The sequence below is a fragment of the Pseudophryne corroboree genome, chromosome 6, assembly GCF_028390025.1.
Source record: "Pseudophryne corroboree isolate aPseCor3 chromosome 6, aPseCor3.hap2, whole genome shotgun sequence".
NCBI classification, from domain to species: Eukaryota; Metazoa; Chordata; class Amphibia; order Anura; family Myobatrachidae; genus Pseudophryne; species Pseudophryne corroboree.
In genome coordinates this window covers 198,558,506-198,584,247 of record NC_086449.1, presented here as the reverse complement: position 1 = coordinate 198,584,247, position 25,742 = coordinate 198,558,506, and the positions used below count along the sequence as shown (strand labels likewise).

Sequence of the window (25,742 nt, the reverse complement as noted above, 5' to 3'; positions counted from 1 at the left end):
GGCTCAAACCAACGTGCCGAACACCACTGGAAGTAGACGCGCCACACACAATAATAATAAATTCTCTGCGTAGAGGCCTTTCTTGTCGAAATCATCGTGGCAATGACCTGGTTTGAAAAGACTCTGGCTTTCAAGACCAAACTCTCAATAGTTAACTCTTCAAAGCCAGCCGAGGAAGGTCCGGGTGAAGGCACGGCACCTGAGACAAGAGATCCGGCCACAGAGGAAATCGCCAAGGAGAGGTGATGGACAGACGAAGGAGGTCGGTGTACCAAGACCGTCTCAGCCAGTTGGGAGCAATGAGGATTGCGGTCACTCCCTCCAATTTCAGCTTGCGAAGGACTCAGTGCAGGAGCGCAATTGGAGGAAACCGATACACCATTTGAAAAGTCCTAGGGGCTGCCAAGGTGTGTATCAGGAAAGCTCCCGGATCCCTGGTACGAGCTCCGCAGCGTGGTAGCTTGTAATTGCGGCAGGAGGCAAACAGGTCTATCTGAGGCAGACCCCAACGACCCATGCTCCGAGCAGGGACCAGTGAGAACTTCTTCCAGTTGACAAGCCACCCGTGGGCTTGTAGGAAGTTTACCATCAGTTGTAGATGACTGAGGAGGACATCTTGGGTGTTCGCCAGGATCAGCAAGTCCTCCAGATACGACAGGATTGTGATTCCCTGATGACGCAGATGAGCCGCCATCACAGCCATAACCTTGGTGAAGATCCGAGGGACCGTGGCCAGTCCAACCGGCAGAGCCTGGAAATGATAATGAAGGTTGCCAATAGCAATCCGCAGATATTGCTGATGCGATATGGCAATAGGTATATGCAGATAGGCATCTTGTATATCCAGGGATACCATAAAGGGAAACACTAATTAGTGCTACCATATCTCATACCCCCATATATATTATTGCTGCAGCTACTATTACTGACTCGCACAGATGGGCGCAAAGAGATGCACACAAGGCTTCCTCTCTTGTCCTTCCAGCAGCACAGCTCTGTCTGCAGAGCACTGCCCAGGCATCAGTAGTGACTTCTCCAACACTGCCTAGTTTGAGTAAAAACTGGAATGGCTTGACTGCTACTGCACCCCCATTCTTGCCACCCCGCTGCTACAGTATGTGCTGTGCAATCGGAGGGTCACCAAGCCCAGGCTTGCCTCAGGGCAACTATGTTGAAATTACGCCCCTGTCAGCAAATACATGCAAGCAAAAACTACCCACTGATCTGGTTGTTGAATTGTGGAGGCAGAAAGCTCATTATGGGGCAGATGTATTATGCCTGGAGAAGTGATAAAAAAGTGATAAGTGGAAGGTGATAATACACCAGCCAATCATTACGGGTTTGAAAAATTACAGCACTGATTGGCTGGTGTGTTATCACCTTCCACTTATCACTGCTTTATCACTTCTCCAGGCTTAATACATCTCCCCCTATATCACAGCATCTGCAGCATCATCATAATACGAGTCAGGTATGCAGATCAATTTATTTTGTCACAATAATGTAAGTTAAGTGAAACAAAAAAAAAAGTTTTACATTTGAATATATGTAACATGAACACAAAGACATGAACACAAAAATAAGCACAAATAAATGCATATAAAGGAGAAAACCAGATCCCACATACAGCCCTCAGACAACTCAATTTAATAGAGGTCATGTAAGTAAATCTGGAAAACCTGCAGGACTTGGTGGATATGAGACTGCCATACACTGATCCATAGTTGGCAGTGTACTACAAGGTTGAATACAGCTGTTACACAGTCTTATTTAGGGAGTTGTTCATTTGCAAGAAACACTCTAGTCTAGTGATAAGGAAACATTATTGTATTTCACAGTTTATATTTTTTGCAAAGACATGGCCATGGTATAAATAGGATACTTGTGGTAGTGTGAGATCACAACATGAGATGCTGTATACACAGGATCTGATCATCTCAAATGACAATTACAGTAACATCACATTACATCCCAGGAAACAGACAAGCCATGCAAAACCAATAAGAGTCCACCAGAAAGCCCATCTAACACTTGGAACTCACTCTCATAAACTACAGTGCAGTTTTGACCTGTAAATAAGACAAGATTAAAAGTCACCAAAACCTGAATCCAGAGATAACAATGAATTTAAAATAATACATTTAACAGAAAACTTACTTAAAATGTTCCACAGAATGTACAGAGGCTGCCGTGGATCCTGGTGAAGTTTCAGGTTATCCCATAAGACTTGTATAAGTACATGTTTGCTATCCTCTGACATTGAGCTCCGAGGGATCTGCAGTGAAACGTGTACAGCACAATCAACATCTCCTTAACTAGGCTTTCTGACAAAAGTATAGAAATTAGTGTTACTACATGCCAGAGTTCTGGGGTCTATCAGTTATGTACAATATACTTTAGATATTAGAGAATGCCCTAAGGAACACTCAGAACACATACACCACACACTATATGTAAAATCCAGGTCTGCATCTACCTTTGAATTCTTGTTGCAATGTTCTGAGGACAAAATTAATCCAGGAAGATTGCTTGGAAGATCCAGTCTCCTGAAGTACCACACCAAATTCCAGAAAACTATGGGGTGATGGTCTACAAAACCAGGAACCGTAATGGATGGGTCCCCCTCATTCTCCAGCAAGCTTTCCAGTTCTTTCCACACGACAAGGGGGCTAAGGTAAGGGACAGTGATTGGCTCGGGGTGTGAAAGCCTCCAGTCCAGTGAGTCCTGATTTCAACAGCAAGTATCCAGAAAGTACAAATGTTAGGGAGAACAGAGGCATAAGCCATTCACAGCATGAAGTATACAGGCATTTGTAGGTAGCAAACAACTGGTTACAAAAACATTATATGGTTAAGTGAAGATTAAAATCATTTAGTAACTAGCAATAAGTACTCATTAGCGGGGTCAATAAGCTAATAAAGCACCTAATTCCACACATACTGCACACATTAAATTAAGTAGCATTTAAGCACTAAAATGGGGTTGTCATTTACAGTGGCAGAATGCTACGGAGAGTACTGGATGATGAGTGCACACGGGCAGCACAACGGTTAGCTTTGCTGACTCACAGTGCTGGGGTCATGGGTGCAATTCAGACTAGTTCCCTGTCTGTGAGAAGTTTGTATGTTCTCCCTGTGTCTACATGAGTTTACTTGGGGCACTCTGATTGCCTCTCACAGTCCAAAGATATAATGATAGGTTCATTGGCTGAACAACCTTAGTGTGCGTTAAGGAATTAGGTTATAAGCTCCAATAAGACAAGGGCTGTTGTGTTTGAAAAATGTTCTCTGTATAATTCTGCAAAGTCAGTGGAGCTATATAGGCGCCACATCATTTGAAAGACAGGACTCCTCTATTTAAAAACCAGGGTGTCACAGCTTGTGGTGCCTACTGGCTTCTTCTAGTTGTCTTCTGCAGGGACATACTGTATTGTCTGGTGATCAGATATGATCACCTTAAAATAACTACTAAGGGACAATATAGTTTGATAGAGGGAACTCCCCTGTTTTCAAATAAGGGTACTAGCATGGGGGAGATATTCCCCCATGACGGGACTTCTGAATGATTTCTACGGGGTTATTTGAGGGTCATTTTAGATCATCACAAAATACTGTAGGTTCTCAGAGGCCAAATAATTTGAAAGGAGGCACACCCTCTTTCAAACACGGATAATTATGAGTCTGTTCTCTGACTCATCCTCACACTTTTGTTGTACATGCTGAGGACAAGTTCCCCTAATCCTCAGCACTGAAGCTGAAAGGGGTAATAACTTGTCAATCTTTTATTACATTGGTGTTCGTACTGTGTAATATTATAGTGCATCTGGTTGTGATCGACCACATATAATGACTGAACTGCCCGACTTTTCTCATCGGCAAAGGCAAAACATTGCTCCACCCATCACACCCACAGATTACAATAATCTCTGCGCATTTCCGTAGTAATAGGCACAGGGCATGAGAAAGAGGAATCTCGCACTTTCATAAATATGAATGTTCCTTTCTTTAGCAAGTGCCTTTTTAATCTTTTCCCCAGACATTAATGTGAAATGTGACTGTTAATGAGCAATTACTGGGTCACATACAGTGGATGTCTGAAAGTTAGTAGGTAGGCTGCCAGTTGAAACATGGCTCAGTTTGCAAGATGGCTTCTCATCCAAAGGGCTGAACGTACTGATGCTTCTCACTACCGGGAGACTTGGAGAAGTCGTTTCATTGAGATCTTTCTTCTTCCTGGCAGTTGGTATCTGTATAATCCTGATGTGAGAGTCCTCAGATTGTTTATTGCTACAACAGACAAAGTAAGAGAAATACCTGTAGACATTGCTAAGGTGACACTTGGCAAAGCAACTATGACAGAGATTCCCCGTTCCTCATCACCAAAATCTTTTTCAGGTTTGCAGTGTGTCCATTTTATACAGAAATCTTATTTTTGTTTTTGTACAGAAAGGACAAATCTTTCAATATTCTCTTTATGACGTTAACGAGAAACTATTCATTTACATGCTAATGTATACAGCAATCTCTCCACAGTACGGTAAAACAGAGAATGTTTTTTTTTTTTTTTTTAACGTGTAAGATGTCACAGGGCTGCAAATGCATGCTGAACATTTTTCTATTTTATTTCCTGTATTAGTATTCTTATTTTAACTTGGGTGGTTCCTGGTTTGGTTAAAGGAGTCTCCGACATCAGTATAATATAACATCACTGGGTCCTATTGTAGAAAAAGCGCTATATATATATATATATATATATATATATATATATATATATATATATATATATATATATATATATATATATATATATATATATATATATATATATCTATATATCTTGGATATATATCCCTTTATTCCTTGATAAAGTCAGGCGGACGAAACGCGTTGGAGGTACCTCATTGACTCTCCACACTAAGATAAGCTCAAAGTCTCTCATTTTTAGATAAAGTTTTATTTTAGTCTTTTTATATAGTCCATATTTTCTTCTTTTGTTTTACCTTCTCCTATTGCTTTTATATGTATTCCCCTATGCTTTTTAAAGCTGTTAACTTTTGTTTTAAGAATAAAACTATTATACTTTTTTACTTAAAAATTGGGTCCGCCTCTATTTGCACATTACATCATTTCCATTATTACTCTCCAGATTCTTATCCTTCTTCTTTAGAGAATATTATTTAAAACACCGCTGGTCACGGTTACCCCTATCCATATCTGTTTTTAAGTAGCATCTTACCCATGCTAAATACTTAGGTGCTAGCTGACACCCTATACTGCTACGGTAGTGTTTTTATTAGTCAATAGTAACAATTTATATTGTGTTTTTACACACGCATGTGGTGCCGTACTACTGTCTACTGTCCTTATATAAATATATATATATATCCACAAAAACCAGGGCACTCACCACTTTTTCATATTTAGCACACAAAATGTATTTAATTCAATCCTCAAGCACAACTGTTTCAAACCGCTGTTACAATGTGGTTGACATGTCCATTCACATGGAGTTTCAGTTCAGCACAATACTTTGCCTAATATTCAATCGACTTCAGATAGCACTGAACAGTCATCACAGTTTATAACAGACAGTATTTGTGTAAGACTCCGATTATTGTGATTCCATGCCTTCCCTCCACAAAACACATCATGTTACAAATTATGTCTGTCGACTTCGCCGCTTAACAAGCCTTACAAGACCCACATCTAAAATAAATAAACACAAAACGCACCGTTACAAAATTGTACAAGTGCATGTGGCCTTGGTACTCACAGGACTTCAGTATCTACTTGTCTGGCCGGACCTCCGGCGTGCGTTCCACCTGGCTGCGCATGTCTGCTCATTACTACACGGGGCCGGGCTTTAAACCCCCAGCATTCTATTCCCGACAAGTGACGTGCCAGGCGTAGCATGCCTATCTTAATGCGCAAGTCACATGTAGCGTCACTGCATGACACTTTGCGGTTCACCTGAGTTCCACCTAGAATGTGAGATTACTAAATGTTGGTGGAATGGATATGCTTTTTTGTAAAAGTGCAAGTGAACTTCGGTCTTGAACACAGAACAGAGATTATATTAATTATATTAATTAAAATTTAGAGATGGAATTGCGGTGACACGCATAATGACTTTGCATGCACAGTAAAACAGTGTGATGATGTAGAAACACGGGTGTTTGTTATTCTAGGTGGAACACATGATGTGTTTTGTGGAGGGAAGGCATGGAATCACAATAATCGGAGTCTTATACAAATACCGTCTGTTATAAACTGTGATGATTGTTCAGTGCTATCTGAAGTCGACTGAATATTAGGCAAAGTATTGTGCTGAACTGAAACTCCATGTGAACGGACATACCAACCACATTAAAACAGCGGATAGAAACAGCTGTGCCTGAGGATTGAACTAAATAAATTATATATATATTTATTTTATGACTATAATAAAAGCAGATATCAGATACATGTTTACTCAGAACTAAACGTGCTAGCAAGACAGGAGAATCCTAATACAGGTCTCTCCTACACTGCTCAGGGAATATTTGCTGTAGAAAGGGTCCTTGTGAAGTCTCATAACATTCTCTTCAAATGAGGAAGCAGAACATAACTTTATACGCTGTATGCTGCGATTTTGGTGCCAAGAACTGAATGTGAGGGTTCCTGGTACTCCTCCTTCTTGCCACATGACTGTCCCTGGCGGCCGGGACGAGTGGGCATTATCTTCTGCAGATTTAAGCAGCCACTGCTAAACCACTTTAATATGGCGTGTGGACTGCAAGTGGTCAGGCAGGTAAGAAAATAAAAATAAGAATTTACTTACCGATAATTCTATTTCTCGTAGTCCGTAGTGGATGCTGGGAACTCCGTAAGGACCATGGGGAATAGCGGCTCCGCAGGAGACTGGGCACAAAAGTAAAGCTTTAGGACTACCTGGTGTGCACTGGCTCCTCCCCCTATGACCCTCCTCCAAGCCTCAGTTAGGATACTGTGCCCGGACGAGCGTACACAATAAGGAAGGATTTATGAATCCCGGGTAAGACTCATACCAGCCACACCAATCACACCGTAGAACCTGTGATCTGAACCCAGTTAACAGCATGATAACAGAGGAGCCTCTGGATAGATGGCTCACAACAACAATAACCCGATTTAGTTAACAATAACTATGTACAAGTATTGCAGACAATCCGCACTTGGGATGGGCGCCCAGCATCCACTACGGACTACGAGAAATAGAATTATCGGTAAGTAAATTCTTATTTTCTCTGACGTCCTAGTGGATGCTGGGAACTCCGTAAGGACCATGGGGATTATACCAAAGCTCCCAAACGGGCGGGAGAGTGCGGATGACTCTGCAGCACCGAATGAGAGAACTCCAGGTCCTCCTCAGCCAGGGTATCAAATTTGTAGAATTTTGCAAACGTGTTTGCCCCTGACCAAGTAGCTGCTCGGCAAAGTTGTAAAGCCGAGACCCCTCAGGCAGCCGCCCAAGATGAGCCCACCTTCCTTGTGGAATGGGCTTTTACAGATTTTGGCTGTGGCAGGCCTGCCACAGAATGTGCAAGCTGAATTGTATTACAAATCCAACGAGCAATAGTCTGCTTAGAAGCAGGAGCACCCAACTTGTTGGGTGCATACAGGATAAACAGCGAGTCAGATTTTCTGACTCCAGCCGTCCTGGAAACATATTTTCAGGGCCCTGACTATGTCCAACAACTTGGAGTCCTCCAAGTCACTAGTAGCCGCAGGTACCACAATAGGTTGGTTCAGATGAAACGCTGAAACCACCTTAGGGAGAAAATGAGGACGAGTCCTCAATTCCGCCCTGTCTGAATGGAAGATCAGATAAGGGCTTTTACAGGATAAAGCCGCCCATTCTGACACGCGCCTGGCCGAGGCCAGGGCCAACAGCATGACCACTTTCCATGTGAGATATTTTAACTCCACAGATTCAAGTGGTTCAAACCATTGTGACTTTAGGAACCCCAAAACTACATTGAGATCCCAAGGTGCCACTGGAGGCACAAAAAGGAGGCTGTATATGCAGTACCCCTTTTACAAACGTTTGAACTTCAGGAACTGAAGCTAGTTCTTTCTGGAAGAAAATTGACAGGGCCGAAATTTGAACCTTAATGGACCCCAATTTTAGGCCCATAGACACTCCTGTTTGCAGGAAATGCAGGAATCGACCTAGTTGAAATTCCTCCATCGGGGCCTTACTGGCCTCGCACCACGCAACATATTTTCGCCAAATGCGGTGATAATGCTTTGCAGTTACATCCTTCCTGGCTTTGATCAGGGTAGGGATGACTTAATCCGGAATGCCTTTTTCCTTCAGGATCCGGCGTTCAACCGCCCTGCCGTCAAACGCAGCAAGTCTTGGAATAGACAGGGTCCTTGATGGAGCAGGTCCCTTCTTAGAGGTAGAGGCCACGGGTCCTCCGTGAGCATCTCTTGAAGTTCCGGGTACCAAGTCCTTCTTGGCCAATCCGGAGCCACGAGTATAGTTCTTACTCCCCTCCGTCTTATAATTCTCAGTACTTTTGGTAAGAGAGGAAGAGGAGGGAACACATACACTGACTGGTACACCCACGGTGTTACCAGAGCGTCCACAGCTATTGCCTGAGGGTCCCTTGACCTGGCGCAATACCTGTCCAATTTTTTGTTTAGGCGGGACGCCATCATGTCCACCTTTGGTTTTTCCCAACGGTTTACAATCATGTGGAAGACTTCTGCTGAGGAAGTCTGTTTCCCAGTTGTTCACTCCTGGAATGAACACTGCTGACAATGCTATCACATGATTTTCCGCCCAGCGAAAAATCCTTGCAGCTTCTGCCATTGCCCTCCTGCTTCTTGTGCCGCCCTGTCTGTCTACGTGGGCGACTGCCGTGATGTTGTTCGACTGGATCAGCACCGGCTGACCTTAAAGCAGAGGTCTTGCTTGGCTTAGGGCATTGTAAATGGCCCTTAGCTCCAAGATATTTATGTGAAGTGATGTCTCCAGGCTTGACCACAAGCCCTGGAAATTTCTTCCCTGTGTGACTACTCCCCAGCCTCGCAGGCTGGCATCCGTGGTCACCAGGACCCAGTCCTGAATGCCGAATCTGCGCCCTCTAGAAGATGAGCACTCTGCAACCACCACAGAAGAGACACCCTTGTCTTTGGTGACAGGGTTATCCGCTGATGCATCTGAAGATGCGATCCGGACCATTTTACCAGCAGGTCCCACTGGAAAGTTCTTGCGTGGAATCTGCCGAATGGAATTGCTTCGTAGGAAGCCACCATTATTTCCCAGGACCCTTGTACACTGATACTTGGCCTGGTTTTAGGAGGTTTCTGACTAGTTCGGATAACTCCCTGGCTTTCTCCTCCTGGAGAAACACCTTTTTCTGGACTGTGTCCAGGATCATCCTTAGGAATAGAAGACGTGTCGTCGGGATCAGCTGCGATTTTGGAATATTAAGAATCCAACCGTGCTGCCGCAACACTACTTGAGATAGTGCTACCCCGACTACCAACTGTTCCCTGGATCTTGCCCTTATCCGGAGATCGTCCAAGTAAGGGATAATTAAAACTCCCTTCCTTCGAAGGAGTATCATCATTTCGGCCATTACTTTGGTAAAGACCCGGGGTGCCGTGGACAAACCAAACGGCAGCGTCTGAAACTGATAGTGACAGTTCTGTACCACAAACCTGAGGTACCCTTGGTGAGAAGGGTAAATTGGGACATGGAGATAAGCATCCTTGATGTCCAGAGACACCATATAATCCCCTTCTTCCAGGTTTGCAATCACCGCTCTGAGTGACTCCATCTTGAATTTGAACCTTTGTATGTAAGTGTTCAAGGATTTCAGATTTAAATTAGGTCTCACCGAGCCGTCCGGCTTCGGTACCACAAACAGCGTGGAATAATACCCCTTTTCCTGTTGTAGGAGGGGTACCTTGATTATCACCTGCTGGGAATACAGCTTGTGAATGGCTTCCCATACCGCCTCCCTGTCGAAGGGAGACGTCGGTAAAGCAGACTTTAGGAAACGGCGAAGGGGAGACGTCTCGAATTCCAATTTGTACCCCCGAGATACCACCTGAAGGATCCAGGGGTCCACCTGTGAGTGAGCCCACTGCACGCTGAAATTTTTGAGACGGGCCCCCACCGTGCCTGAGTCCGCTTGTAAAGCCCCAGCGTCATGCTGAGGACTTGGCAGAAAACGGGAGAGGGCTTCTGTTCCTGGGAACTGGCTGTTTGCTGCAGCCTTTTTCCGCTCCCTCTGCCACGGGGCAGAAATGAGGAGCCTTTTGCCCGCTTGCCCTTATGGGGCCCAAAGGACTGCGCCTGATAATACGCCGTTTTCTTATGTTGAGAGGCTACCTGGGGTAAAAATGTGGATTTCCCAGCCGTTGCCGTGGCCACCAGGTCTGTTAGACCTACCCCAAATAACTCCTCCCTTTTATAAGGCGATACTTCCATATGCCTTTTGGAATCAGCATCACCTGACCACTGTCTTGTCCATAACCCTCTTCTGGCAGAAATGGACAGCGCACTTACTCTTGATGCCAGTCGGCAAATATCCCTCTGTGCATCACGCATATATAGAAATGCATCTTTTAAATGCTCTATAGTCAGTAATATACTGTCCCTATCTAGAGTATCAATATTGTCAGTCAGGGAATCCGACCAAGCCACCCCAGCACTGCACATCCAGGCTGAGGCGATTGCTGGTCGCAGTATCACACCCGTGTGAGTGTATATACATTTTACTGCTTTCTGTCAGCAGGTTCCTTAAGGGCGGCCGTAGCCGGGGACGGTAGTGCCACCTGTTTAGACAAGCGTGTGAGCGCTTTATTCACCCTAGGGGGTGTTTCCCAACGTGCCCTATCCTCTGGCGGGAAGGGGTATGATGCTAATAACTTTTTAGGAATTAACAGTTTTTATCGGGGGAAACCCACGTATCATCACACACTTCATTTAATTCCTCAGATGCAGGAAAAACTACAGGCAGTTTTTTCTCACCCAACATAATACCCTTTTTAGTGTTACTGGTATTATCAGAAATGTGTAAAAACATTTTCCATAGCCTCAATCATGTAACGTGTGGCCCTACTGGAAGTCACATTCGTCTCAATCGTCGACACTGGAGTCAGTATCCGTGTCGGGGTCTGTATCTGCCATCTGCGGTAACGGGCGTTTTAGAGCCCCTGATGGCTTTTGAGACCCCTGGACAGGCACAGGCTGAGTCGCCGGCTGTCTCATGTCATCAATCTTTAGTAAAGAGCTGACACTGTCACATATTCCTTCCATAAGCTCATCCACTCAGGTGTCGACTCCCTAGGGGGTGACATCTCTGTTACAGGCAATTTCTCCGCCTCCACATCATTTTCCTCCTCATACATGTCGACACAACGTACCGACACACAGCACACACACAGGGAATGCTCTGATAGAGGACAGGACCCCACTAGCCCTTTGGGGAGACAGAGGGAGAGTATGCCAGCACACACCAGAGCGCTATATATATATACAGGGATAACCTTATATAAGTGTTTTTCCCCTTATAGCTGCTGTATTGTTATACTGCGCCTAATTAGTGCCCCCCTCTCTTTTTTAACCCCTTTCTGTAGTATAGTAACTGCAGGGGAGAGCCAGGGAGCTTCCCTCCAACGGAGCTGTGAGAGAAAATGGCGCCAGTGTGCTGAGGAGATAGGCTCCGCCCCCTTCTCGGCGGCCTTTTCTCCCGTTTTTCTGTGGAATCTGGCAGGGGTTAAAATTCATCCATATAGCCCTGGGGGCTATATGTGATGTATTTTCGCCAGCCAAGGTGTTTTTATTGCTGCTCAGGGCGCCCCCCCCCTAGCGCCCTGCACCCTCAGTGACCGAAGTGTGAAGTGTGCTGAGGAGCAATGGCGCACAGCTGCAGTGCTGTGCGCTACCTTGGTGAAGACAGGATGTCTTCTGCCGCCGATTTTCCGGACCTCTTCTTGCTTCTGGCTCTGTAAGGGGGCCGGCGGCGCGGCTCTGGGACCGGACTCCGAGGCTGGGCCTGTGTTCGGTCCCTCTGGAGCTAATGGTGTCCAGTAGCCTAAGAAGCCCAATCCACTCTGCACGCAGGTGAGTTCGCTTCTTCTCCCCTTAGTCCCTCGATGCAGTGAGCCTGTTGCCAGCAGGTCTCACTGAAAATAAAAAACCTAAAACTAAACTTTCACTAAGAAGCTCAGGAGAGCCCCTAGTGTGCACCCTTCTCGGCCGGGCACAAAAATCTAACTTGAGGCTTGGAGGAGGGTCATAGGGGGAGGAGCCAGTGCACACCAGGTAGTCCTAAAGCTTTACTTTTGTGCCCAGTCTCCTTACGGAGTTCCCAGCATCCACTAGGACGTCAGAGAAAAGGGGCAATAATTATAATGATTTCTCCTAATAGAAATAAATGGCACTCTGTTGGTAAAATTAATGTATTTAAAACACATATACTGTATGTTCCCTTTTCAATAAGAAAGTTGAATTATAATAAATGTTAAGGACGCAGTCTGTGCCTACAGGAGAGAACATTGTGTCGGTGTTGACAGCAATCTAAGCCCCAAATGTGTACTTACCTAGATGGTGCGAGAGTAAAAGTAGGCGAAATAATTGCAGACTTGGGCCTATGGGAGGAAACAGTAGGTTGTGGCATGCTTTCTGCAGATGGACTGCCCTTCAGGAAGTATCTGGCAGATAGATTACAATAATTAATTTTTTTTTAAAATATGTCAAAAGCTGGTCATGCACATTAAAATCTCAGCATTTAGCCCCATACGCGATCAGGCCACACAGCATTTTCAACTTGTAACAATTAAAATCCAGATATATTTTAAATGTTCCTAGCTGACAGCAAAGGTCAATGGAAGCCTAACACAAACATTTATGGTCAGTATGGTTTATATCAGATACACTGGGATCAGTATATGTGACCGGCGGCCACAATACCGTCGCCGGCATCACCATGTTTAAAATTCTGACAGGGGTGGGGTAAGCATGCTATCCCCCCCACCTCCACCATCTAATTCTCCCTTCCCACATCCTAACCTTAACACTCTCTCCCCCTCTCCCCCCCTCCCCCCCCCACACACACTTTGGGCCTAAACCTATCTAACCCCCTACCACCACCCACCCACTCCCACTGCAGCCTAGCCCTAACCCCACCGCCCAACCATAACCTGGCAGCTATGCTTACGATCAAGATTCTGTCGTCTGCCTACTGACTCTGTTGGGATTCCGGAATCGCCATTCCGACAGGTGTCAGGATTCCGGGGTTGTAATTCTGTCGCCAGGATCCGGACAGCCTGTATCTTAGATGTATCCCAATACAGTGGCAGATATATCACCAAGTCTAAAATACAAATAAGTGCACCTCTAAGAGGTAGAATCTATTAGTCATGGCTGCCCTGAGCTATTCAATCACCGCCCCCTACCTGCGTGATAAGCGCCAGAGGGTGCACTGAATTCAGATTTGCATCTTCTAGGGTTTACTGCGCAGGTTAATTCCATAGCTCCAGGCACTTATCGCAGGAACTAAGAGTTGATACCATATAGCCGCGGGATAACTATGAGAGGAAATTGTCAAATAACTGAAAAACTTTGAGTTAAACTTGGACGCTGCCGCTTTGCCGCAAGTTCTGCGGCTAATTGAATCTGCCCCTCTAAATGTAAGTAAAAGATACAAATAAAAATAACAGCTTCCAAAATACTATGAAACATGAGAAACAAATCTGTTAGATTACGATGTAATTTTGTTAATTGCGTAGGTAATAGAAACAAGTTTTGCCTCAATTAGAACAAGGTTAAATAAATCATAGAACAAATAAGTTAATATTCCTTACCGACCAGGGCGACGCAAATCTCGGATTTCAATATTTAGGAACGGTAGGAAGGGGTTGCCGCAGAAGGGGCATGTGGTGTTGAGATTTGAGTCATCTGCTGTCCACCCTGCCATAATCTCCTCATCATGCACAAGACAATCACAGGTCAGACATCGGGAGCAGCTGGAAATTAGGACCTGCCGAAGAAGCACATCTCTCAATGAATGGACATTTTGTGGTAGAAGGAGCACAAACTAACGCCACTAGGATGAGCGGTTTCAATTCTAGTTAATTGAAGTAAATCCTCCATTCAACAATAAATAGCAAAAACTTTGCGTTACTGAACTGAAGAATATCCCTGAAATAACTAGAGTGTATTAACTAAATATGTGCACCATGCTCAAGTCATACGTGCTAAAATCGTGAAGGATCTTCAGCAGTGTATTAGATTGGGAAGGTAGAGTGAACTTTTTCTCACCCAGTATTTTATCTCCCCCATTATAGGACCGATTTTGAGGTGGGCGTAAAGCAAAAATCAACAAGTAACTTTCTGCCTTGGAAACTCCATGGGGCAGATGTAACATGTGCAGAGATTTAGAGCTGGAAAGGGACTAGTCTAAATGTGATACGGTCATTAGGTCGACACCACTAAGGTCGACAGTCATTAAGTCGACCACCATAGGTTGACATGTATTAGGTCGACAGGGTCACTAGGTCGACAGGGTCATTAGGTAGACCTGTACTAGGTCGACAGGTCAAAAGGTCGACATGAGTTTTTCACCTTTTTTTGGACTTTCATACTTTTTTCATACTTTACGATCCATGTGGACTACAATTGGGAACGGCAACCTGTGCCAAGCGAAGCGGTAGTGTAGCGAGGCACCTTTCCCGGCACGAGCCATGCGAGGGGACACAGTGCACTAATTGGGGTTCCCCGTCACTTTACGAAGAAAACAACACCCAAAAAAGTTTTTTACAAACTCATGTCAACCTAATGACCATGTCGACCTAATGCATGTCGACCAATAGTGGTCGACCTAAGTTGTGTCGACCCAATGACCCAAAATTAAAGCTGCTCAGTATTTGTGAGCTACATGAAAAACTAACAAGTATTTACCCTGCATGCAAAAAAACGAGATTTATGGTAAGAACTTACCTTTGTTAAATCTCTTTCTGCGAGGTACACTGGGCTCCACAAGGATAGACATTGGGGTGTAGAGTAGGATCTTGATCCGAGGCACCAACAGGCTCAAAAGCTTGGGCTGTTCCCAAGACGCATAGCGCCACCTCCTCTATAACCCCGCCTCCCTGCACAGGAGCTCAGTTTTTAGTTAACCAGCCCAATGCAGTAGCAGGAAAAGAGACGACAACAGTTAGTAGCCACATACACCACATTCTCACGACAGGAGAAGTGTCAGCGGCTAATGCCATACCAACCCAAAGAAGCTATGTGCGTCAGGGTGGGCGCCTTGTGGAGCCCAGTGTACCTCGCAGAAAGAGATTTAACAAAGGTAAGTTCTTACCATAAATCTCATTTTCTGCTGCGGGGTACACTGGGCTCCACAAGGATAGACATTGGGGATGTCCTAAAGCAGTTCCTTATGGGAGGGGACGCACTGTAGCGGGCACAAGAACCCGGCGTCCAAAGGAAGCATCCTGGGAAGCGGCAGTATCGAAGGCATAGAACCTTATGAACGTGTTCACCGAGGACCAAGTAGCCGCCTTGCACAATTGTTCAAGGGTCGCACCACGGCGGGCCGCTCAAGAAGGTCCAACAGACCGAGTAGAATGGGCCTTTATGGTAGCAGGAGCTGAAAGGCCAGCCTGTACATGTGTAATCACCATTCTAACCCATCTGGCCAGGGTCTGCTTGTGAGCAGGCCAGCCACGTTTGTGAAAACCAAAACAGAACAAAGAGAATCAGATTTCCTAATAGAAGCAGTTCTCTTCACATAGATACGGAGAGCCCGTACCACATCCAAAGACCGCTCTTTGGGAGACAAGTCAGGAGAGACAAGGGCCGGAACCACAATCTCCTGATTAAGGTGGAACGAAGAAACCACCTTAGGCAAATATCCGGGACGGGTCCTAAGAACCGCCCGGTCACAGAGAAATATCAGATATGGGGAACTACAAGACAAGGCACCCAAATCCGACACTCTTCTAGCAGAGGCAAGAGCCAGCAGAACCACCACCTTAAGGGAAAGCCACTTAAGATCAGCCGAACCAAGAGGTTCAAACGGAGACTCTTGTAACGCCTCCAAAACCAACGACAAGTCCCAAGGAGCCACAGGCGGGACATAGGGAGGTTGGATACACAACACACCCTGAGTAAAGGTATGAACATCAGGTAAGGTCGCAATTTTTTTCTGAAACCACACCGACAAGGCACAAATATGAACCTTGAGGGACGCCAGATGCAGGCCTAAGTCTAGGCCCTGCTGAAGAAAAGCCAAAAGCTTGGCTGTACTAAACTTGGAAGCGTCATAATTGTTAGAGGCGCACCAAAGAAAGTAAGAATGCCAGACCCTATGGTAAATCAGAGCAGAAGCCGGTTTCCGGGCCCGCAACATAGTATGAATGACCGTCTCAGAAAACCCTTTAGCCCTCAAGACGGAAGTTTCAAGAGCCACGCCGTCAAAGACAGCCGGGCCAGGTCCTGGTAGACACAGGGGCCCTGAACGAGGAGGTCTGGGCATTGTGGAAGTAGAATTGGACGCTCTGACGAGAGGCCTGAAGGTCTGAGAACCAGTGCCGTCTGGGCCACGCTGGAGCTATGAGAAGCAGGATTCCTCCTTCCTGCTTGAACTTCCGAATTACCCTGGGCAGGAGTGACACCGGAGGGAACACGTATGGCAGCCGAAACTTCCATGGCACCACCAGCGCATCCACGAATTCTGCTTGAGAATCCCTTGTCCTTGCTCCGAAGACCGGTACCTTGTGATTGTGTCGAGACGCCATCAGATCCACGTCTGGAAGGCCCCACCTTTCCACTAGGAATTAAAACACTTCTGGATGGAGGCCCCACTCTCCGGCGTGTACGTCACTGAGAAAGTCCGCTTCCCAATTCAGGACTCCTGGAATGAATATTGCCGATGTGGCCGGTAGATGGCGTTCCGCCCATTGAAGAATCCGTGAGACTTCCTTCATTGCCAAGCGGGTTCGAGTGCCGGCTTGATGATTTATGTAAGCCACTGTGGTGGCGTTGTCCGACTGTACTTGAACAGGACGGTTCTGTATTAAATGTTGGGCCAGGTTCAATGAGTTGAAGACCGGCCGCAATTCCAGAATGTTGATCGGGAGGAGAGACTCCTCCATGGTCCACCGACCCTGAAGGGAGTGTTGCTCCAACACTGCGCCCCAACCCTTTAGGCTGGCATCCGTCGTCAACAGGACCCAGTCGGGTATCCAGAAGGGACGACCCCTGCACAATCGTTGGTCCTGGAGCCACCAGTACAGCGACAGACGGACCTCCGGAGTCAATGAGATCATGTGAGACCTGATCCGGTGAGGCAGGCCGTCCCACTTGGCCAGAATCAGCCTCTGGAAAGGGCGAGAATGAAATTGATTATACTCCACCATGTCGAATGCTGACACCATGAGGCCCAGCACCTGCATCGCCAAATGTATCGACACTTGCGGACGAGAGAGGAAGCAACGAATCCTGTCCTGAAGCTTCAGGACTCTCCTGAGACAAGAACAACCGCTGGTTGTGAGTGTCCAATAGCGCTCCCAGGTGCACCATGCTCTGAGCAGGGACCAGGGAGGATTTCTTCCAGTTGATGAGCCACCCGTGGGCTTGCAGAAACCGGACAGTCAGATCTAGGTGATGTAGGAGTATTTCTGGGGAATTTGCCAGGATCAACAAGTCGTCCAGATATGGTAGGATCCTGACCCCTTGACGGCGGAGTACCGCCATCATCACCGCCATAACTTTGGTGAAGACTCGCGGAGCCGTGGTTAAACCAAAAGGTAACGCCCGAAACTGGTAATGGAGGTTGCCAACCGCAAACCTCAGGTATTGCTGATGCGACACTGCTATAGGAATATGCAGGTAAGCATCCTGTATATACAGGGAGACCATATATTCCCCAGGTTCCAAGGCCAGAACAATAGAGCGAAGGGTTTCCATACAGAACTTGGAGATTCTCACAAACTTGTTCAATGCCTTGAGGTTGAGAATGGGCTGGGAGGACCCATTCGGTTTCGGGACTAGAAACAGCGGAGAATAGTACCCCTGGCCCCTCTGAAAAAGAGGCACCTGTACTACCACTCCTGTGTCCAGGAGGGTCTGTACCACCGAATGAAGAGTTATTGCCTTTGTCTGGTCCAAAGGGACGTCCGTCAGGCAAAATCGATGAGGGGGATGGTTTTTGAAGGCTATGGTGTAATCTCGAGTGACGACTTCCCATACCCAGGCATCTGAAGTGGTCTTCAACCATTCCTGGGAATACCCTAGAAGCAGGCCCCCCACCCTGGGATCCCCCAGGGGGAGGCCCGCCCCGTCATGCGGCAGGCTTATCGGCCTTGGAAGCTGGCTGACGGGCCGCCCAGGCTCTTTTTGGCTTTGGCTTACCGGGTTTGGAAGTGCGGGCCTGTTTGTGGTACACCTGACCTTTTGCTTTACCTGAAGGACGAAAGGAAGTACTTTTAGCCTTCGGCACAGAAGGAGCAGTACTTGGCTGACAGGCTGTTTTGGCAGTAGCCAAATCAGCCCATATCTTATTTAAGTCCTCTCCGAACAGGATATTTCCCTTAAAAGGGAGTACCTCCAGGGTTTTTCTAGAATCCAGATCCTCAGACCAGGATCTCAGCCACAATATCCGGCGAGTCAGGACTGACGTAGTAGAAGCCTTGGCTGCCAGAACACCGGCATCAGAAGCCGCCTCTTTAATATAGTGAGAAGCTGTGACAATATATGACAAGCATTGCCTTGCATGGTCAGAAGAGATTTCAGCTTCCAACTCTTGGGCCCATGCTTCAATAGCTTCTGCAGCCCATGTCGCTGCAATAGTGGGCAATTGCGCAGCACCCGTTTATCCGTAGGCTCTTTCAGAGACGTGACGGTAGTGACAGGTAGAGCTGAGGAAACTACCATCCTTGCCACATGCAAGTCCACTAGAGGAGGTGTCTCCCAATTTTTAGACAGCTCTGGCGTGAGGGCATAGCGAGCAAGCAGCTTCGAACTTCTTACCTGGATTTTCCCAGGATTCCTGACGTATATCAACCAGGTGATCAGAATGAGGTAAAACTTTTTTAACCACCTTCTGACGCTTGAACCTATCTGGTTTCTTAGGAGGAACGGATGGCTTGTGATCATCCGTAATCTGTAGAATCAACTTTATAGCCTCAAATAGATCAGGAACATTCACTTGCGAACTGCTAACCCCATCAGTATTATCAGTGTCAGAATCTGTGGGGTCAGTGTAAACGCCATCTTCATCAGACGAGGTGTCAGTGACAGCAGAGGATTGTGAGGAAGTAATGGCCCGCTTAGAGGACCCCCTTGGTCTTAGGCGAGCGAGGGTTAGACTTTTTAGTAGTCAGTGACTGGTTCAATTTCTTTAACTGAGCGGACAAGTTATCTGCCCACGGTGGATTAACAGCGGGGACCATATACGGTTGGACCGGCATAGGAGGTCCCATTGGGGGCGTTAATTTAGTAACTAGCGTATTCAGTAGTGTGGAGAAGGTAGCCCACGGCGGGTCATTCTGGACCCCCGTTGCCACAGTCCCACTGGGGGGCAAGGAACCCCCAGAACCAGAGCCCTCAGCTGCTATATTTTCCTCAAAATTATCTGCGGCTTCAGCACCACTCCCAGTGTGTTCATCACCAGAACCGTTACCCTCATAAGCAGACATGTTATAACTTGCAGTATAAGGTAACACAATACAATTTGTCAGCAGCACAATACCTGACCCAAACCCCTGCGCAGTGTAGTCAGCACAAACAGGGATTCGGGAGAGATATGGTGACTGAAATCACAGAGAAAAATACAATGAAAGTATATCTTGTGAATATCCTATATTATATTATATCATAATAAACCTAGCCCCCACAGGTTATAGAATATAGGGATAGCAAGCTGAGTGAAAGACACGAAATGGAAGTCACCCAGCAGGCCAATGCACACACATATAGTCACAGTTGTACAATGCAGACGTTATGACAAGCAATAATACTGCACTGGACTAGCTTATATATAGCTATGTAATCAATAGATATAACACTGCACAGTAAAGACTGGATGTATATCACAGGGTACTTGTACCAAATAACCCTGACCAAATGCACTTTTGCTTAACTATCTTGTGTCTTGTAAAGTCACAGCGCTGACTGTCAGGCGGCTTTACAAAGGAGGATTTGCCCAAGCAGTCCCAGGAACAGTGTTGCTGAGAGAAATGGCGCCCAAACACTGACTGGGAGTGAGAGATATGCAGCTCCAGGGCGGGAACATTTACTGTAAATGACGGGCTGGGGGAGGGGCTACAGGTCTAAGCCCTATCTCCCGGCTGGACATAACCACCGGTACTATGGGCTTAATATAAAACTATTTATGAGAGAAACCGACCTGTGCCCGTGCCCTGGTGGCCTAGTGAGGTCGCCTGTACTGCCACAGTGTCCAGGCCAGCGCGCGCGGCCCGCCTCCCACCGGCCGCGCCGGATCGCGATAAAGAGCGGGTCCCGCGAACGGGACCCACTTACCACCTCCCGAAGTGCGGCCACGCGATCCTGGAGAGCCCCAGCCGTGTGTCTATAGTGAAGAAAACCGGAGCCTCCTGCTGTAGGTACCCGGCAACCAGGACACGGGAGTGTACAGCGCCGCTGGGGAGTGATGGAGCTGCAGCAGGGAATGTCTCCTGACATCTAAACTCTGCTGCAGCCCTTGTAATCTTCACTTTTCTTCACAAAAAAAGCTCTTCTTAGTGCTGCCTGGAGCAGCCCCTCTGTTACGTGCCTGCTATCTGCAGCACCAACTACAAAACTGAGCTCCTGTGCAGGGAGGCGGGGTTATAGAGAAGGCAGCGCTATGCATTTTGGGAACAGTCAAAACTTTTGAGCCTGTTGGTGCCTCGGATCAAGATCCTACTCTACACCCCAATGTCTATCCTTGTGGAGCCTAGTGTACCCCGCAGCAGAAAAACACAATAAATGTATCTGCACCCCTTGTATTGCAGCATGCACTTCATGTTCAACATGAATCAGGCCCAGTCAATTCCAGGCAATGAATACTTTGCCCAGTGTGATCCTATGTAGTGCACCAAAAATGGCTGCCTCATGTGGACTCTTCATGGGCAGGATGAATAATCCTTGGAATTTATGACCCAAAATGTCTGCCAAACCTTTGTATTATACTTATGGTTTCTGTATTTTATACCTATCTAAAACTCTGTATTATGTTAATAGCTACTGTAAAGCAGTTTGAATCTTATTTGAGAAAAGCACTATATAAATAAAATGATATTTATTATTTTAGCACAGCTGCAGTAGAATGTCAGGTTAGCACTAAACAACTCCTTTTCATCATATGTCAGAAACTATAGTGTTGGAGTTGCTTGCCCTGAACTGCTGCTGGATAAACCCTGACCTACTGTAGGACATGCTACTGGCCCTTCTAGAGTTCACTCTGAACATGTGCACAGTCTGCACACTCCTCATTGGGTTCCATCATCACGGCTTGCAGCACTGGTTAGATGGCATTCACAAAATAACTAACACAGACACAACAAGAAATATTAATGTTCCCATGTGAATGAGCAGTACCACACTTTGCTCTAATTAAATACTATTTACTATTATTTATTTATTAACAGTTTCTTATATAGCGCAGCAAATTCCATTGCACTTTACAACTGGACACAATGATAAACCAAAACTGGGTAATAACAAACAACCATAGAGGTAGGAAGGTCCTGCTGCGAGCTTACAATCTAAATATTAAAATGGTTGATAAAACAAAACTGGGTAATAACAAACGGGTGTGGTTCATCAAATCGACAGTGTCTAGGTCGACAATGTTTAGGTCGACCACTATAGGTCGACAGTCACTAGGTCGACATGGATGGAAGGTCGACAGGGTTTCTAGGTCGACAGGTCTAAAGGTCGACATGAGGATTTTTTTTTTTTGGTGTCGTTTTCTTCGTAGAGTGACCGGGATCCCAAATTAGTGCACCGCTTCGCTCGCCATGCTTCGGGCATGGTGCCTTCGCTCCGCTACCGCTAGGCACACTTTATTGTTCCAATCGTAGTCCACGTGGATCGTTAAGAATAAAAAATTCAAAAAAGAAAAAAAAAATGTGAAAAACTCATGTCGACCTTTAGACCTGTCGACCTAACACATGTCGACCTAGAAACCCTGTCGACCTTCCATCCATGTCGACCTAGTGACTGTCGACCTATAGTGGTCGACCTAAACATTGTCGACCTAGACACTGTCGATCTTCAGACCGGATCCCATAACAAACAGCCATAGAGGTAGGAAGGTCCTGCTCGCAAGCTTACAATCTACATATTAAAAAGGTTGATAAAAAAAAAAAAATAGGATTTTAATACCTACCGGTAAATCCTTTTCTCTTAGTCCGTAGAGGATGCTGGGGACTCCAAAAGGACCATGGGGTATAGACGGGATCCGCAGGAGACATGGGCACACTATAAGACTTTGAATGGGTGTGAACTGGCTCCTCCCTCTATGCCCCTCCTCCAGACCTCAGTTATAGGAACTGTGCCCAGAGGAGACGGACATTTTCGAGGAAAAGGATTTTGTTAAACTAAGGGTGAGATACATACCAGCTCACACCACAACGTACAACATGGCATTCAACTAAACCCAGTTAACAGTGTGAACCAAAAAAGATCAGCAACAGCCTGACCTTTACCAAACACAACCTTTGTGTAACTTAAACAATAACTATGTACAATTACTGCAGATAGAGTCCGCACTGGAACGGGCACCCAGCATCCTCTACGGACTAAGAGAAAAAGATTTACCAGTAGGTATTAAAATCCTATTTTCTCCTTCGTCCTGGAGGATGCTGGGGACTCCAAAAGGACCATGGGGTTTATACCAAAGCTCCAAACCGGAGGGGAGAGTGCGGATGACTCTGCAGCACAGATTGAGCAAACAGGAGGTCCTCATCAGCCAGGGTATCAAACTTGTAGAACTTTGCAAAAGTGTTTGACCCCGACCAAGTAGCTGCTCGGCAAAGCTGTAATGCCGAGACGCCCCGGGCAGCCGCCCAGGATGAGCCCACCTTCCTAGTGGAATGGGCCTTCACCAATTTCGGTAACGGCAATCCAGCCGTAGAATGAGCCTGCTGAATCGTGTTACAGATCCAGCGTGCAATAGTCTGCTTAGAAGCAGGAGCACCAACCTTGTTGGCCGCATACAGGACAAACAGAGCCTCTGTTTTTCTCACCCGAGCCGTTCTGGCTACATACATTTTCAAAGTTCTGACCACATCAAGGGACTTTGAATCAGCCAAGGCTTCAGTAGCCAAAGGCACCACAATAGGTTGGTTCATGTGAAACGAAGAAACCACCTTCGGTAGAAAGTGTTGACGAGTTCTCAACTCCGCTCTATCCTCACGAAAAATCAGATAGGGGCCTTTGTGAGACAAAGCCTCCAATTCGGACACCAGCCTTGCGGATGCCAAGGCCAATAGCATGACCACTTTCCAAGTGAGAAATTTCAACTCAACCTTTTGTAAAGGCTCAAACCAATGTGACGTAAGGAACTGTAACACCACGTTAAGGTCCCATGGTGCCACTGGGGGCACAAATGGAGGTTGGATGTGCAGCACGCCTTTCACGAAGGTCTGTACTTCTGGAAGCGAAGCCAACTCCCTTTGAAAGAAAATTGATAATGCCGAAACCTGCACTTTAATGGAGCCTAACCTTAGGCCCGCATCCAAATACGCTTGCAAAAAATGGAGGAACCGACCCAGCTGAAATTCTTCCGTAGGAGCCTTCTTGGATTCACTCCAAGACACATTTTCTCCAAATACGGTGATAATGCTTCGCCGTTACCTCCTTTCTAGCCTTAAGTAGAGTGGGGATGACTTCCCCGGGAATACCCTTTCTGGCTAGAATTTGGCGTTCAACCGCCATGCCGTCAAACGCAACCGCGGTAAGTCCTGGAACACAGTCCCTGCTGTAACAGATCCTCTCTTAGAGGAAGAGGCCAGGGATCTCCTGTGAGTAATTCCTGAAGATCCGGATACCAGGCCCTCCGTGGCCAATCTGGAACAACGAGTATCGCCTGGACCCTTGTTCTTCTTATGATCCTTATCACCTTTGGGATGAGTGGAATTGGAGGGAACACATAGACCGACTGAAACAACCACGGTGTCACCAGAGCGTCTACCGCTACTGCTTGAGGGTCCCTCGACCTGGAACAATATGTCGGCAGCTTCTTGTTGAGGCGCGACGCCATCATGTCTATTTGGGGAAGTCCCCAACAACTTGTCACTTCCGCAAAGACCTCTTGATGAAAAACCCCACTCTCCTGGATGGAGATCGTGTCTGCTGAGGAAGTCTGCTTCCCAGTTGTCCACGCCTGGAATGAAGACCGCTGACAGAGCGCTTGCATGCTTTTCCGCCCAGCGAAGGATCCTGGTGGCCTCCGCCATTGCCGCTCTGCTCTTCGTCCCACCCTGGTGGTTTATGTGCGCCACGGCTGTTATGTTGTCCAACTGAATCAGGACGGGAAGGTCGCGAAGATGATGTTCCGCTTGTAGCAGGCCGTTGTAGATGGCCCTTAATTCCAGAATGTTTATGTGCAGACAAGCTTCCTGGCTTGACCATTTTCCCTGGAAATTTTTTCCCTGTGTGACTGCTCCCCAACCTCGGAGACTCGCGTCCGTGGTCACCAGAATCCAATCTTGGATGCCGAACCTGCGACCTTCTAGAAGGTGAGAACTTTGGAGCCACCACAGGAGAGAAACCCTGGTCCTGGGGGACAGAGTTATTTTCCGGTGCATCTGTAGATGGGACCCTGACCACTTGTCCAGTAGGTCCCACTGAAACGTTCTTGCATGGAACCTGCCAAACGGAATGGCCTCATAGGCCGCCACCATTTTCCCCAGCACTCGAGTGCATTGATGAATCGACACTCTTGGCGGTTTCAGAAGTTCCTTGACCATGTTCTGGATTTCCTGAGCTTTTTCCAACGAAATCCTCTGCCGTTCCGTGTCCAGGATCATGCCCAAAAACGACAGCCGCGTTGTCGGAATCAACTGCGACTTCGGCAAATTTAGGAGCCAGCCATGCTGTTGCAGCGCCTGTAGGGAGAGCGCAAGGCTTTTTAGCAACTGCTCCCGTGATCTCGCCTTTATCAGGAGATCGTCCAAGTACGGGATAATTGTGACCCCTTGCTTGCGCAGGAGTACCATCATTTCCGGCATTACCTTGGTGAAAATCCTCGGGGCCATGGAAAGACCAAACGGCAACGTCTGAAATTGGTAGTGACAATCCTGAACAGCGAACCTCAGGTCTGCCTGATGAGGAGGATAAATGGGGACATGCAGATAAGCATCCTTTATGTCGCCTGACACCATAAAATCCTCCCCCTCCAGACTGGAGATCACCGCTCGGAGAGACTCCATCTTGAATTTGAAACTTTTCAGATACATATTGAGGGATTTTAAATTCAGAATTGGTCTGACAGAGCCGTCCGGCTTCGGGACCACAAACAGGCTTGAATAAAACCCTTCTCCCCGCTGTGACGGGGGAACCTCGACAATGACCCGCTGCTGACACAGCTTTTGTACTGCCGCACACACTACCTCTCTTTCCGGAAGAGAAGCTGGCAAGGCCGATTTGAAAAATTGGCATGGGGGCACGTCTTGAAACTTCAGCTTGTAACCTTGGGACACAATTTCCAGTACCCAATGATCCAGGCCCGAGAGAACCCAGA

At 46.7% G+C, this 25,742-nt stretch overlaps 1 protein-coding gene across 5 annotated transcripts in view; it reads right to left on the bottom strand.

Annotated features, from left to right (window-relative positions):
• The window catches only part of DENND4A (DENN domain containing 4A), a 261,785-nt gene that overhangs the window by 11,986 nt on the left and 224,057 nt on the right, over positions 1-25,742 (bottom strand). For 2 of the 5 annotated variants that reach the window (XM_063925588.1, XM_063925590.1), the window contains 6 exons: positions 13,849-14,024; positions 12,586-12,696; positions 4,086-4,287; positions 2,477-2,725; positions 2,158-2,275; positions 2,043-2,069 (listed from right to left, as the gene is read on the bottom strand). In XM_063925588.1, coding sequence (XP_063781658.1) covers positions 2,043-2,069; positions 2,158-2,275; positions 2,477-2,725; positions 4,086-4,287; positions 12,586-12,696; positions 13,849-14,024 — 883 coding nt within the window. Of the gene's footprint in view, positions 1-2,042; positions 2,070-2,157; positions 2,276-2,476; positions 2,726-4,085; positions 4,288-12,585; positions 12,697-13,848; positions 14,025-25,742 lie in introns of those variants that run through there. The other 3 variants (XM_063925589.1, XM_063925592.1, XM_063925591.1) reach the window with 2 other exon arrangements.